General features: G+C 39.7%; 1 protein-coding gene across 2 annotated transcripts in view; it reads left to right on the top strand.

Annotated features, from left to right (window-relative positions):
• LOC115223714 (exostosin-like 3) overlaps window positions 1-7,060 on the top strand; it is a 46,256-nt gene extending 39,196 nt beyond the window's left edge. For both annotated transcript variants that reach the window (XM_029794390.2, XM_036512374.1), the window contains 2 exons: window positions 2,194-2,322; window positions 6,628-7,060. In XM_029794390.2, coding sequence (XP_029650250.1) covers window positions 2,194-2,322; window positions 6,628-6,786 — 288 coding nt within the window. In that variant the 3' untranslated portion in view covers window positions 6,787-7,060. The remainder of the gene's footprint in view (window positions 1-2,193; window positions 2,323-6,627) is intronic.
• Window positions 7,061-12,868: the final 5,808 nt, after the last annotated feature.

Raw genomic sequence — 12,868 nt, 5'->3', positions numbered from 1 at the left:
GTGATGAGGGACAAACACAAAACAAACACAAAGACGCACACACATGCTTACATATGTATATGATGGTCTACTTCACAGTTTCAGCCAACCAAATTCACTCACAACGCATTGGTCCAGACAAGGGCTATAGTACAAGAGGGACGGAACCTGAAACCATATGGTAGCAAAGCAAGCTTTTTAACTAATGATGATGATGGCAATCCCTCAACGTCGAGGATGATGGTCTTTGCGCACATTTATTGGTGAGTTCGTAGGTGACCGATGAGACCAATTCTTGCTTGAAAAGATCGTTCGCAGTGCGGACATCTAGTGCCAGAAGGGAGAGTCACACGTGGTTGTTGTTGGCGCTCCTTCCGTCGTCATCTTTTCTCCTCCAGCTCTGCAGACCTTTTCGACTCAAAAGTCGCCGTTCCCTCATGGATGGTGGTTTTCCAGAGTGGTCTGTTTTTTGCCGTAGCAAAGCAAGCTTTTTAACTAAACAGCCATGCCTTTATGAGATTGGAAACCTTTGAACATAGATTTGATTTTAAGAAATGTGGAGGGGAGTCCACAGTGGCCAAAACAGGGAATAAGGAAGCTGTAAAATGGGAGTCATTTCAGCTTTGTCATAAAGCTACAAGTAAGCAGTGATGTATATAAATAGATGTGTTGTGGTGCAGCATCTAGGTTTCATTCATCTTTGTCTCAGGCCTCTTCCTTTGCACTACATTTACCAAACATCTCAAGACATTCATATTAAAGCCTTTGTTTCATCTTCTCACCACGTGAAAGTAACTCATGTTAAGATTAAAAGGCATTCTTCCAATGAAAATCATAAAAGACAGTTGACATGTCCTTCACATTTAGCCCTTTAGTATTTAAACTAGCCATCCAAAATTTAAACTAGCCAATCCAAAATCAAAATCAAATTCGAAATCGATCAACATCAATGGAAATTGCAGCTGTGATACCAGTGCTGGTGGTACATAAGACAATCATCCGAACGTGGCCGTTGCCAGCGCCGCCCCAACTGGTCTCGTGCCAGTGGCACGTAAAATGCACCATCTGATTGTGGCCGTTGCCAGCCTCGGCTGGCCCCCGTGCCGGTGGCACGTAAAAAGCACCGTCCGATCGTGGCCGTTTGCCAGCCTCGTCTGGTACATAAAAAGCACCCACTACACTCACAGAGTGGTTGGCGTTAGGAAGGGCATCCAGCCGTAGAAACATTGCCAGATCAGACTGGGCCTGGTGCAGCCTTCTGGCTTCCCAGACCCCGGTTGAACCGTCCAACCCATGCTAGCATGGAAAGCGGACGCTAAACGATGATAATGGTGATGATGATGATTACTGGCCCAAATATTCTACTTGTTTTATGTTAAAAATTGACCATATCCAACTTCTCACATCTACCCTACAATGTATTTCTAAAAATATACAAACACACCATTAAAATCTTGAAGCTACAAGGTGATGTGTAATTAGTTACAAAACGATGTAAATAAATAATCAATATATTTGATTAGAGTAATTTGAATGCTAAAGGGTTAAGTAAGTCTGTCTTTTTACATTTTTTTGTTGTCATAGCAATGATGATCTAACTCACCATGGTTAATTGAGTCATTGTGCCTTGCTCCGGTCAATGTACTTAAGAAGCTAACAACAATATGGTCTGGTCTACCATGCCATTGATAAGTACTTCTATAATTACTCTCATTAACAGAATTAGGCTATCATCCAGAATATTTCAGAGAAGCAACTTATCTATTTGTAATGCTTTTCTTCCAATCCTTTCTGAGACGATAAAAAAAGTACCAGTTGAACACTGGGGTCGATGTAATCAATTTAACTACTCCTGAGTAAAAGTATACAACACAACTGCACCCTTCAGCCAAGCCAGTGTGGCAGAGTAGACTCATCAAACCTGTATGATTTCAAGCTCAAATTCATAACCTCCACCTCAGGACATGGTTGGTGGAGAGAACGTGCAGAGGCCTTCATCCTGCAGCGGACTGAACATAGACAATTAAATCCAATCCAAATGGTCAGTTTAAATGCTAAAGGGTTAACCAACCCAAGACTATAGATCATTTTTGTTCAAGACCCCACATTATAAGATTGAACTCAGGAACCACTTAGATCCGAAATTTAATTATTTTATTTCATTTTTTATATATTTTTACTACAAATATTAATTGACTTTGTTTTATCAATTAGCATTACAGTTACCTTTATACATACATGATGCATCGAGCCATCTACAACTATGCTGAGAAGAATTTTAACTGTGAAGATATTGGTATGAACTTTCTTGTTGCTCATGTGATAAGGAAACCTCCACTCAAAGTAAGTAAACATTTTGATGTACCAGATATTACTTCAGCTAGGAATGGTTGAAGTGTCTTGTACTATAACACCAAGTTAACCAAAGCTTTGTGAGTGGACTTCAGAGACAGAAAATGGAAGAAGCCCATCGTGTCATATAAAAAGCAGTGGTGCTGGTGTCACATAAAAAGCACTGGTGCTGGGCCCTGTAAAAATCACTGGTGTTGGTCCACATAAAAAGCATTGGTGATGGGGTTACATAAAAAGCACCAGTGATAGCATCGTGCAAAAAGTACCTGGTATTGTGGTTTGGCTGGTACAGTATTTCTTGACCCACTTTGTTGGGAGTGGCGCCTGCAAGTCTGGAATAAAAAGCTACAGCCCTTTGTTTACTGGAAGAGTAATGGCTTTTGGAGGGACCTTTGGCCTTGTGCCGGTCGATTAGGGGTCAGAGAGATGTGAGGGCCGAGGAAGATAGAGTAAGGAAGAATCTAGTGACAGTGAAGAAGAGGAAGAAGAAAGTAGTGAGGAAGACAGATTAAGGGATCTGAGAGCTGTTGTGAGAGAATGACAGTGACAGCGTCGATAAAGATAGGGACATAGGACCAGGCGGGATAGAGAGAGTATAAGTGCAGAGACAGATTGAGGGTAGTGATAGAGCAACAGTCGGTATTCGGTCGTCAAAGCGAGCAGTCGGTTTTTGGGAGTCGAGGCGAGCGGTTGGAATTTAAGCAGTCGGCGGTTTTGGAGCATTGGGACAGAGAGAGATATATACAGAGGAATAGGCGGCTGTTAGAGAGGGACTACAATATGGGACACTGGCTATTCTAGTAGGAACTAAAGGTACGTGAATTGTGTATTGATATGTGAAGAAAAAGAAGGAAAAAGAATTGATGTATTGAACAGTGAAAAGAAATGAGACAGTAAAGAAGAATTTAATGAACATTGTGAATTGTGTAAAGACATTGTGTACAGTGTTGTGATTTGAACATTGTATAATGAACATTGAACTGTTCGGCCTGTAATGTCTTTTGAACTGTATATGACTTGTTGATGTGTTTTGAAATAGAACTGTGTCTTCGGACGTGTACCTTTGAAATGCTGATGTATTGACCTTGATGTGTTGTGACCGGACGGTTATATTGTTACTTGCATGTTTAAATGCTTTGATCTGTGGTATACCCGTATGATGTATTGAGTTGTCACGTGCATGTCCTCTTTTAAATGTATCTGAAATGTATTTGATGTTGTAACAATTGATTGTCATAAACTAGTGTTAAATGTAAGCCAGTTGTGCCTTGCCTCTTTGTGTCTCTCTCGATTGCCTCTGTGCTGCTGTTGCTGTTGTTGTGTCTATCTCTCCTCTCCTCTCCGAGTTTCCGTAGTTTATTCGCTGCATCGAACGGGCCTGTGTGTGAGGGATTCCGTAACAGTTCGAATCGGAGGTCCCCCCTCGTAACACTGGTACTTTCTGTAAATTGGTTGGCATTGGAAAGGGCACCCAGCTGTAGAAACCAAACCAAAAACGGACTATGGAACCAGGTGCTCCTCTTGGTTTTGTCAAATCCTGTCAAGCCATCCAAGCAACGATGCCAGCATGGAAAACAGACATTAAATGATGACGATGATTAAAAATGGTGATGTTTTTAGCTGCTACAAGGATAAAGGTGATGACTTAGATAGAAATAATTACAGAGGTATTAAACTGCTAGACCAAGTCATGAAAATTACTGAGAAGGTTATAGCTCAACTGATTAGGAATAGAATTAAACTCGATGAGATGCAGTTTGGTCTTGTACCTGGGAAGAGTGCCACAGATGCCATCTTCCTAGTGCAACAGCTGCAGGAAAAGTACTTGGCCAAAAGTAAGCCATTGTTCTCAGCCTTTGTTGATCTGGAGAAAGCTTTCGACAGAATTCCTCACTCTGTTATATGGTGGTCTCCAAGGAAGTTAGGAATAGAGAAGTGACTTGTTAGAGCTGTGCAAGCCATGTACAGTGGTGCTGTCAGTAAGGTGAGAGTCAGCCATGAATACAGTGATGAATTTAGTGTACAAGTACAAGGCTCAGTTCTAAGCCCACTCTTATTGATTATAGTCCTCGAGGCCATAACAGAGGAATTCAAAACTGGATGCCAGTGGGAACTACTATATGCTGATGACCTTGTTTTTATCTCAGAATTGGAGAAGAAATTCCAGGTATGGAAACAAAACCTGGAATCAAAATGCCTTATTGTTGACCTAGCAAATACTAAACATTTTGTTAGTAAGAAAGAAGATAAAACTCTCTATCCATCAGGTAAATGGCCCTGCTCAACATGTAGGAAAGAAGTTATAAGAAATTTCATTCACTGCACTTAGTGTCAACTATGGACACATAAGAGGTGCAGTGGAATCACAGGTAGATTAACAGATAAAGTCATCTTTCTTTGTGGCAGATGTTCCAGAACAATAAACACTAAGAGTACACAGGACTTAAATTCTCTCAAATGCCCAGGAAGCTCTCTCATTTTCTCTCTCTTTTACTTGTTTCAGTCATTTGACTGCGGCCATGCTGGAGCACTGCCTTTAGTTGAGCAAATCGACCCCAGGACTTATACTTTGTAAGCCCAGTACTTATTTTATCGGTCTCTTCTGCCGAACCGCTAAGTGACGGGGACGTAAACACACCAGCATCGGTTGTCAAGCAATGCTAGGGGGGACAAACACAGACACACAAACATATACACACATACATATATACATACATATATACGACAGGTTTCTTTTAGTTTCCGTCTACCAAATCCACTCACAAGGCATTGGTCAGCCCGGGGCTAGAGCAGAAGACACTTGCCCAAGATGCCACGCAGTGGGACTGAACCCGGAACCATGTGGTTGGTAAGCAAGCTACTTACCACACAGCCACTCCTCTTGAGGTAGTAGATAGCTTCTGTTACTGAGGTGACAAAATTAGCAATGGTGGCAGATGCTCTGAAAGTATCATTTCTAGAATAAGAATAGGGTGGAGGACGTTCAGAGAGCTACTGCCTCTGTTGGCAACAAAAGGACTCTCTCTCTCTCTCTTTCTCTCTCTCAGAGTGAAAGGTAGACTGTATGATGGTTGTGTGCAAACAGCTATACTCCATGGTAGTGATACATGAGCTCTGAATGAAGAAGTCATATATAGACTGGAGAGAAATCAAAGTAGTATGCAAGTAAAAGAGTATATATATATATATATATATGTATATATAGGCGCAGGAGTCGCTGTTTGGTGAGTAGCTTGCTTACTAACCACATGGTTCCGGGTTCAGTCCCACTGCTTGGCACCTTGGGCAAGTTTCTTCCACTATAGCCTCGGGCCGACCAAAGCCTTGTGAGTGGATTTGGTAGATGGAAACTGAAAGAAGCCTGTCGTATACATGTATATATATATATATATATATATGTGCGTGTATGTGTGTGTCTGTGTTTGTCCCCCTAGCATTGCTTGACAACCGATGCTGGTGTGTTTATGCCCCCGTCACTTAGCAGTTCGGCAAAAGAGACCGATAGAATAAGTACTGGGCTTACAAAGAATAAGTCCCGGGGTCGATTTGCCCAACTAAATGTGGTGCTCCAGCATGGCTGCAGTCAAATGACTGAAACAAGTAAAAGAGTAAAGAGAGTAAAGAGTATATGTATATATATATATATATTTTCATATATATTGCACCAAAAGAAGGTCATGGTTGTTATTTGGCGGTCTGCGACCGGTTTCATCCATCACAGCCTTTTAGATCCAGGTGAAACCATTACGGTGTAGAAGTACTGTCAGCAAATGGATGAAATGCATAAGAAACTCCGACAACAACAGCCGGCATTGGTCAATAGAAAAAGGCCAATTCTTCTCCATGACAACGCTCGGTCACACGTCACACAACTGACCCTGCAGCTGTTGAACGAATTGGGCTACGAAACTCTGCCACATCCGTCATACTCACCAGACTCTCACCTACTGACTACCACATTTTCAAGCATCACATCAATGCTCCAAAAACCAAGACAATGCCAAACACACCTTCAACGACTTCATTGATACCAGAATGCAGGATTTTTATGCTACTGGCATAAATAAACTTGTTTTGCGTTGGCAAAAGTCTGTTGATTCTGATGGTGTTTATTTCGATTGCTAAAGTTTTGTTTGAGCCAAGATATGTGCATCTGAATTTAAAGATTAAAAACTGCAAAAATTTTCTTGACAACCTAATACATAACTATATAGTTATATCTTGTCTCAGTCTCTACTGTTTGTGTCATGTACCATTGTCTAAGAAAATAACATTCTTGTTTTTTATACATTTCAGGTGACAAAGAAACGAGGTTTTCCTTGCAAATATTGTGGGAGGAAAAGCATTTCCACAAGCGAAGGCCATAAGTTCAAAAGAAAATATTGTTTGAATTTTTTCACAAAAGTCTATGGTTACACACCATTGATATTTACACAGTTTACAATAGACAATTAACCATAAAAGCATAGTTATAACTCAAAGTTCTTAAATGATATATGAGCTATGGTGTGTAGCTAAGAAGAAAGGTGCCACTCTAAAAGAATTAATTATGTTAATTACCTTGCATATGTAAGCGAAAGCAGTGTATTGTAATCACTCGTCTTCCTTTGTCTGTGTGTTTGCCAAATTACTGGAAATCGGCTGAATGGATTTTCACCACATTTAGCAGAAATACTCATTGGGTGAGTGGCTCAAAATGATGAACATTTGGTTTGATTCAAAATTTTTTTTAATTTTTAAAAATTAAACTTACAGATTTCCCAATAAGTGGTTGCATTATTTTATTCACTTTCTTTTTCATATGAATCGACCCTCGTCTGCATGTGTAAAGGTCATGGTGTACCTATGCACATAGATACATGTGCATACATGCATAAATATATACATAGAAATGAGGCTGTGCATGTGTGTGTGTGTGTGTGTGTGTGCATGTATGTGCATGTGTACACTGATGGATTTGAGAATTTCGTTCATTTAAAAGTTGATTTCTTAATTTCACCAGAGTGTAAATATTTATAATATTTATATTAAAAATTGAAATTAATATTAATATTAAAAAAAAATTCAGTTCAATTAAAAAGCATAGGTAAGCAATGCATTGTAAGCCACAATATAATTTGCAAAAAGATTTATCTGCAGGCAACGTATGCATCACCCCTCCGATGCCTGTTTCTTTTTCATTATGTATTTATTCCTATATATTGATGTTGACACATCCAGTAAGAGAGACAGAAGTGGATGAAGTCAGAGTCCAAAGGGTCAAGCACAATAAACAAAATCATTGGGAGAAGCAGAAAACGAGAAGTTTGCCTATGTTCAGCGCCGTGAGGGCCAACAAACTGAAGACAGTGTGTGGGAGAAAATTGTGAAGTCATATGAGAGAAATGTGTCCGCATGGATGATAGCGCACTTGCGCTTAATGATTCTACAAAGAATGAGGCTTGGAGATGCCATTATGAAAGACTGCTGTACGTGGAGAATGAATGGGAGGAGAAGAGTCTGCCAAATGTTGACCGAGTTGAGGGATCAGATACCCAAATCAACAGTATTGGCGCAGGAGTGGCTGTGTGGTAAGTAGCTTGCTTACTAACCACATGGTTCCGGTTTCAGTCCCACTGCGTGGCACCTTGGGCAAGTGTCTTCTACTATAGCCTCGGGCCGACCAAAGCCTTGTGAGTGGATTGGTAGACGGAAACTGAAAGAAGCCCATCGTATATGCGTGTGTGTGTCTGTGTTTGTCCCCCTAGCATTGCTTGACAACCGATGCTGGTGTGTTTATGTCCCCGTCACTTAGCGCTTCGGCAAAAGAGACTGATAGAATAAGTACTGGGCTTACAAAAGAATAAGTTCCGGGGTCGAGTTGCGGGGTCCTTCATCGAAAACCGGTGTTTACCATGCGTTGACGAGAGGCAATTACCTTGAAACTATAGTCCGTATGTAGCACTTAGGTTTTCGAGGGAGGATGACCTCCCTTTGCAAATAACACAAGGGCACTGAGATTGTGTCTAAAGTCCATCTGGTGACGTTGATCGCCTGGGGCTAAAAGCATCAGTAACACCCCACCCCCAGTAGCTAGCCACATTCAGATGGCTAGTACACCTTACGTTATATATATATATATATATATATATATATATATATATATATATATATATATATATATATATGTAAAAATAAGTCAAAATAGAAAATGCTAAAATAATTTTATAGTGAACATTTCAGTACCGGTTTCGGTCATTTTGAGACCTTTTCAACTGTAACGATTAAATAATTAAATTTAGAAAAATTTGAAGAAAAGTTTTTTTAAAGGAATATTTCTATAGTAGTGTTCAGATATAAGTAGCATTCTGCTTTTCTCTGACTCCCTTGTTTGCACTTGTGTGTTGTAGGTCGTTGTGAATTCTTGGTAGGGTAGAAGAAGAAGAAGAAGAAGAAGAAGAAGAAGAAGAAGGCTGATGTGGAGAGGGGGTGGGAAAATCTGGGAGTGGCCTGATAAAGAAATAGGTATAATAATAAAGAAATAGGTCGTATTTTGAATGGCCAGTGGCGGCTGGCAGTCGCAGTTCAATTCAGGAGAATATTTCTATTGACAGGCATGTTTATGGAATTTGCGTAGGTGTTATACTGAAAAAGCATTAGTGACAAAGTTAAGAGGTAGAAGGTGGAGAAGTAGTAGTAGTAGAAGAAGAAGAAGAAGAAGAAGAAGAAGAAGAAGAAGAAGAAGATGACGATGTTGATGATGATGATGATGATGAAGAAGAAGAAGAAGAAGAAGAAGAAGAAGAAGAAGAAGAAGAAGAAGAAGAAGAAGAAGAAGAAGATGGAGAAGATGATGATGATGGTGGTGATGATGATGACGACGATGATGATGATAATGATGATGATGAAGAAGAAGAGGAAGAAGAAGAGAAAAACAGAGAAGGGAGAATATGAATGGGTGAAAGTTAGTAATGGATTCTTTGGAATGTAATATTTGTGTATGTATATTTCTCTTATTCTAAAGTTGAGGTATATTAATTGTTTGTCGTAGACCCGTTAAGAAGTGGCCTGTATTTTGTAATAAAGAGAGTTTCTTTACTTATTCGTTGTCTCGAGGTTGTATCGTCCCTAAATTGGTAGAGGGGGAAAATCCTGAAGCTTGGTGTTTTTTTGTTGGCGCAAGTATCTATGTGTTGGCTAAAAGCTATTTTTCTGTTTTGGGGAATTTTTATCTGGGATCTGTGCAGGGCCATTCGTTTACGCAAACTATTTTTCGTTTGGCCTATGTACTGCTCTTGACACCCGGAGCAGGTTAGTGAGTATATTAGGTTCTCCGAAGCACATGTGAAGTTGCTTTTCACTGTAAACCGTTGTCCCTGTTTGAAGGAGAACTCTGATCCCTCAATTAGATAGTCGCATATCCCGCAATTGGGTCTTCCACATTTTTTTACTGTCGGCTTGTGTTGAAGAGTGAATTCGGGCTTGTGTTAGAAGACTTTTCATGGATTTAGGCTGTCTCTTGCTTTTTATGATCGTGTGTGTTTGGAGGATTGTGTTCATTCTGTGGCCTTTTTTAGGAGGGGTATGTTGTGGAGGATGGTGCCGAAGGCTTCGTTATTGAGAGGGTTGTGTGTGGAGATGTATGGTAAGGCTTTTGGTTGTAAGTTTTTCTTTGATTTGGGATGTCTCAGTTCCTTGATGTTAAGTTGAAGGGCACGTTGAATGCACTTGTCAATAAGTGAAGGTGGATAGTTCCTGGTGACAAAGTATCTTTTAGTTCTTGTAGTCGTGTGTCTCTGGTGTTTGCGTTAGAGACTATAGTGCATATACTTTTTGCTAGATTGAAGGGGATATTCATCCTGGTGTGTCTAGGGTGGCATGAATTGAATGGAAGGTATTGCTTAGAGTCTGTAGGCTTATAATATATGTCTGTTTCTATTATATTATTGGCTTTCTTAATGAGGATATCGAGGAAGGGGAGTTGTTGCTGGCTATATTCCATCGTGAATTGGATGTTTACGTCCAGTCCGTTTAACATTTCCTGGAATTCTATGAGTTTTTCTATATTTTTATGCCAAAGAATGAAACAGTCATCTAGATATCTCTTCCAGTTGTTTTCTATGTAGATGGAGAAAGGCTGCCATATCTTTCTAGAACCTTACGATACAGACTGATCTCTAGATATCCTATGACTAGGTTGGCAAAGGAGGAGGCCATTCGTGTACCCATCGCAGTCCCCGATTTTTGTCGGTAGAAGTTGTCATTGAAGGCGAAGAAGTTATTTTCCAGGATGAATTTAACCCCTTCTATCACGAATTCTTTTTTGATGCGATGTGGTAGTTCGTTGGCGTGATTCTCTAGCCAGAATTGGATTGCCTCTAGTCCTAGGTTGTGGGGGATATTGGAGTAGAGGTTGACTACATCGAAGGATACCAGTATGGTGTTTTTGTTTATAGTATTCGGTAGGTGATTGAGCATATCTAAGTCGTCCCTTATATAGCTTTTGACATGTTTGAGGAGTGGTTTTAACAGGGTGTCTAAAAAGTTACTGAGGCGGTGGGTGGTTTCGCATGCGGGACCTGCTATTATGGGTCTCAATTTGAGGTCATTAGGATTAGGGACTTTAATTATTTTGTCTGTAGCTATCTTGCATGCGTTGCTTATTTTCTCACTTTTGTGGATCTTAGGTATACCGTAGAATTGGCTGGTTTTACTTGTGAAATTGGTCATATAATCATATTCTTTGTTGGTGAGCCCTGCTTTGTATGGGTTTAACATGGATTTTAGTTCCCTCATTATTTTTTGTTGACTGTAGTTTTGTGCCTTTTCATAGTATGTTGTGTCTTCCAGCATAGAAAGTACCAAAGTTATGTAAAATGTCGTATCTATTAAGACAACAGCACTCCCTTTATCGGCCTCTTTGATTGTTATTGTTTTATCTTGTTTTTAACACCTACGCAAATTCCATAAACAAGCCTGTCAATAGAAATATTCTCCTGAATTGAACTGCGACTGCCAGCCGCCACTGACCATTCAAAATACGACCATCAGGGCACTCCCAGATTTTCCCACCCCCTCTCCACATCAGCCTTCTTCTTCTTCTTCTTCTTCTTCTTCTCTTTTCTTCTTCTACCCTACCAAGAATTCACAACGACCTACAACACACAAGTGCAAACAAGGGTGTCAGAGAAAAGCAGAATGCTACTTATATCTGAACACTACTATAGAAATATTCCTTTAAAAAACTTTTCTTCTAATTTTTCTAAATTTAATTATTTAATCGTTACAGTTGAAAAGGTCTCAAAATGACCGAAACCGGTACTGAAATGTTCACTATAAAATTATTTTAGCATTTTCTATTTTGACTTATTTTTACATATATATCAACTCGTGTGTTCCTTTCCACCCTTATACATTATATATATATAATATATATATATATATATATATATATATATATATATATATATATATAATATAATAATAATAATAATTCCAAACAGCTGATTTTCTTTTTATCATGCTAGGGCTAATGAAAATAATTAAGAAATAATTTAGTGTTACTTCCTTGAAATGAATCTGGAACTGGTTATTACATATGCTCAATGGGAAAGATCACCTGACTGAAGATTAACAGCATCCCCTTGACTTGCTATGAATAAACTCTGTTACCTCCAAATTCAAAGAGTCAGCCAGGGGTTAGCGAAGGAAATGACAAGGTGCTGAGTGGAGAATTGATTTGATGCAATATGTTTCAATGAAACAGACAGCATTCTCAACTAAAGGCGACCGACAACAGTTCCGTTAGTTCGGTTTCAACGATATTTTTTCAAAAGAATAAAAAATGGAGAAATGTTTTGTGAGAAAACGAAAAAAAAAAACAACTAGAAACAGAAAGCATTAAAATCGGTTTTGGCAAATCGGTTTCGGTTTTACTGATCGTAATGTAAAACCGGTTTTAACTGGTTTTATAAAACTGGTTTCGAGGCCTAGTATAAATGCGTGGCAGATCAGCTCAAGAGAGGACCTGGCTAGCTGGGAATTTGTCTTGTTATGTGATTTTCAACAGCTTTCTCAGACAGTTCGGGTTAGGCTTTTTGCATGGCATTCATAATCTATCCAAGTCTCACAGGCATTCAGTTGTGGGAGCGTAAAATGTTACCGTTGATTTCAAATTTTGGCACAAGGCCGGCAATTTTAGAGGAGGGACAAATCGATTACACCAACCCCCAGTGCTGAACTGGTACTTATTTCATTGACCCCAAAAGGATAACAGAGAGAGAGAGAGAAAGAGAGAGAGGGAGAGAGAGAGGGAGAAAAAGGGTGAGAGAAAGAGAGAGAGGATAGTGGGAGGGAAAGAGAATGGGAGGGACGGAGTGGAGAGAGAGGAAGGAAGAGAGAGAGAGAGCGATAGAAAGAGAGAGAGAGAGAAAGAGAGAGAGGGAGAGAGAGAGAGAGAGAGAGAGAGAGAGAGAGAGAGCACACTATGCTCTCGTTGTTTCAGCTCTATATCAGTACTAATTCCATACAGCTAACAGAGACGGTCAAACAGTGACTA

Source organism: Octopus sinensis, linkage group LG23, assembly GCF_006345805.1.
Source record: "Octopus sinensis linkage group LG23, ASM634580v1, whole genome shotgun sequence".
NCBI lineage: Eukaryota > Metazoa > Mollusca > Cephalopoda > Octopoda > Octopodidae > Octopus > Octopus sinensis.
Note: the sequence above shows the minus strand (reverse complement) of the source record. Positions and strands in the feature narration are given on the sequence as shown.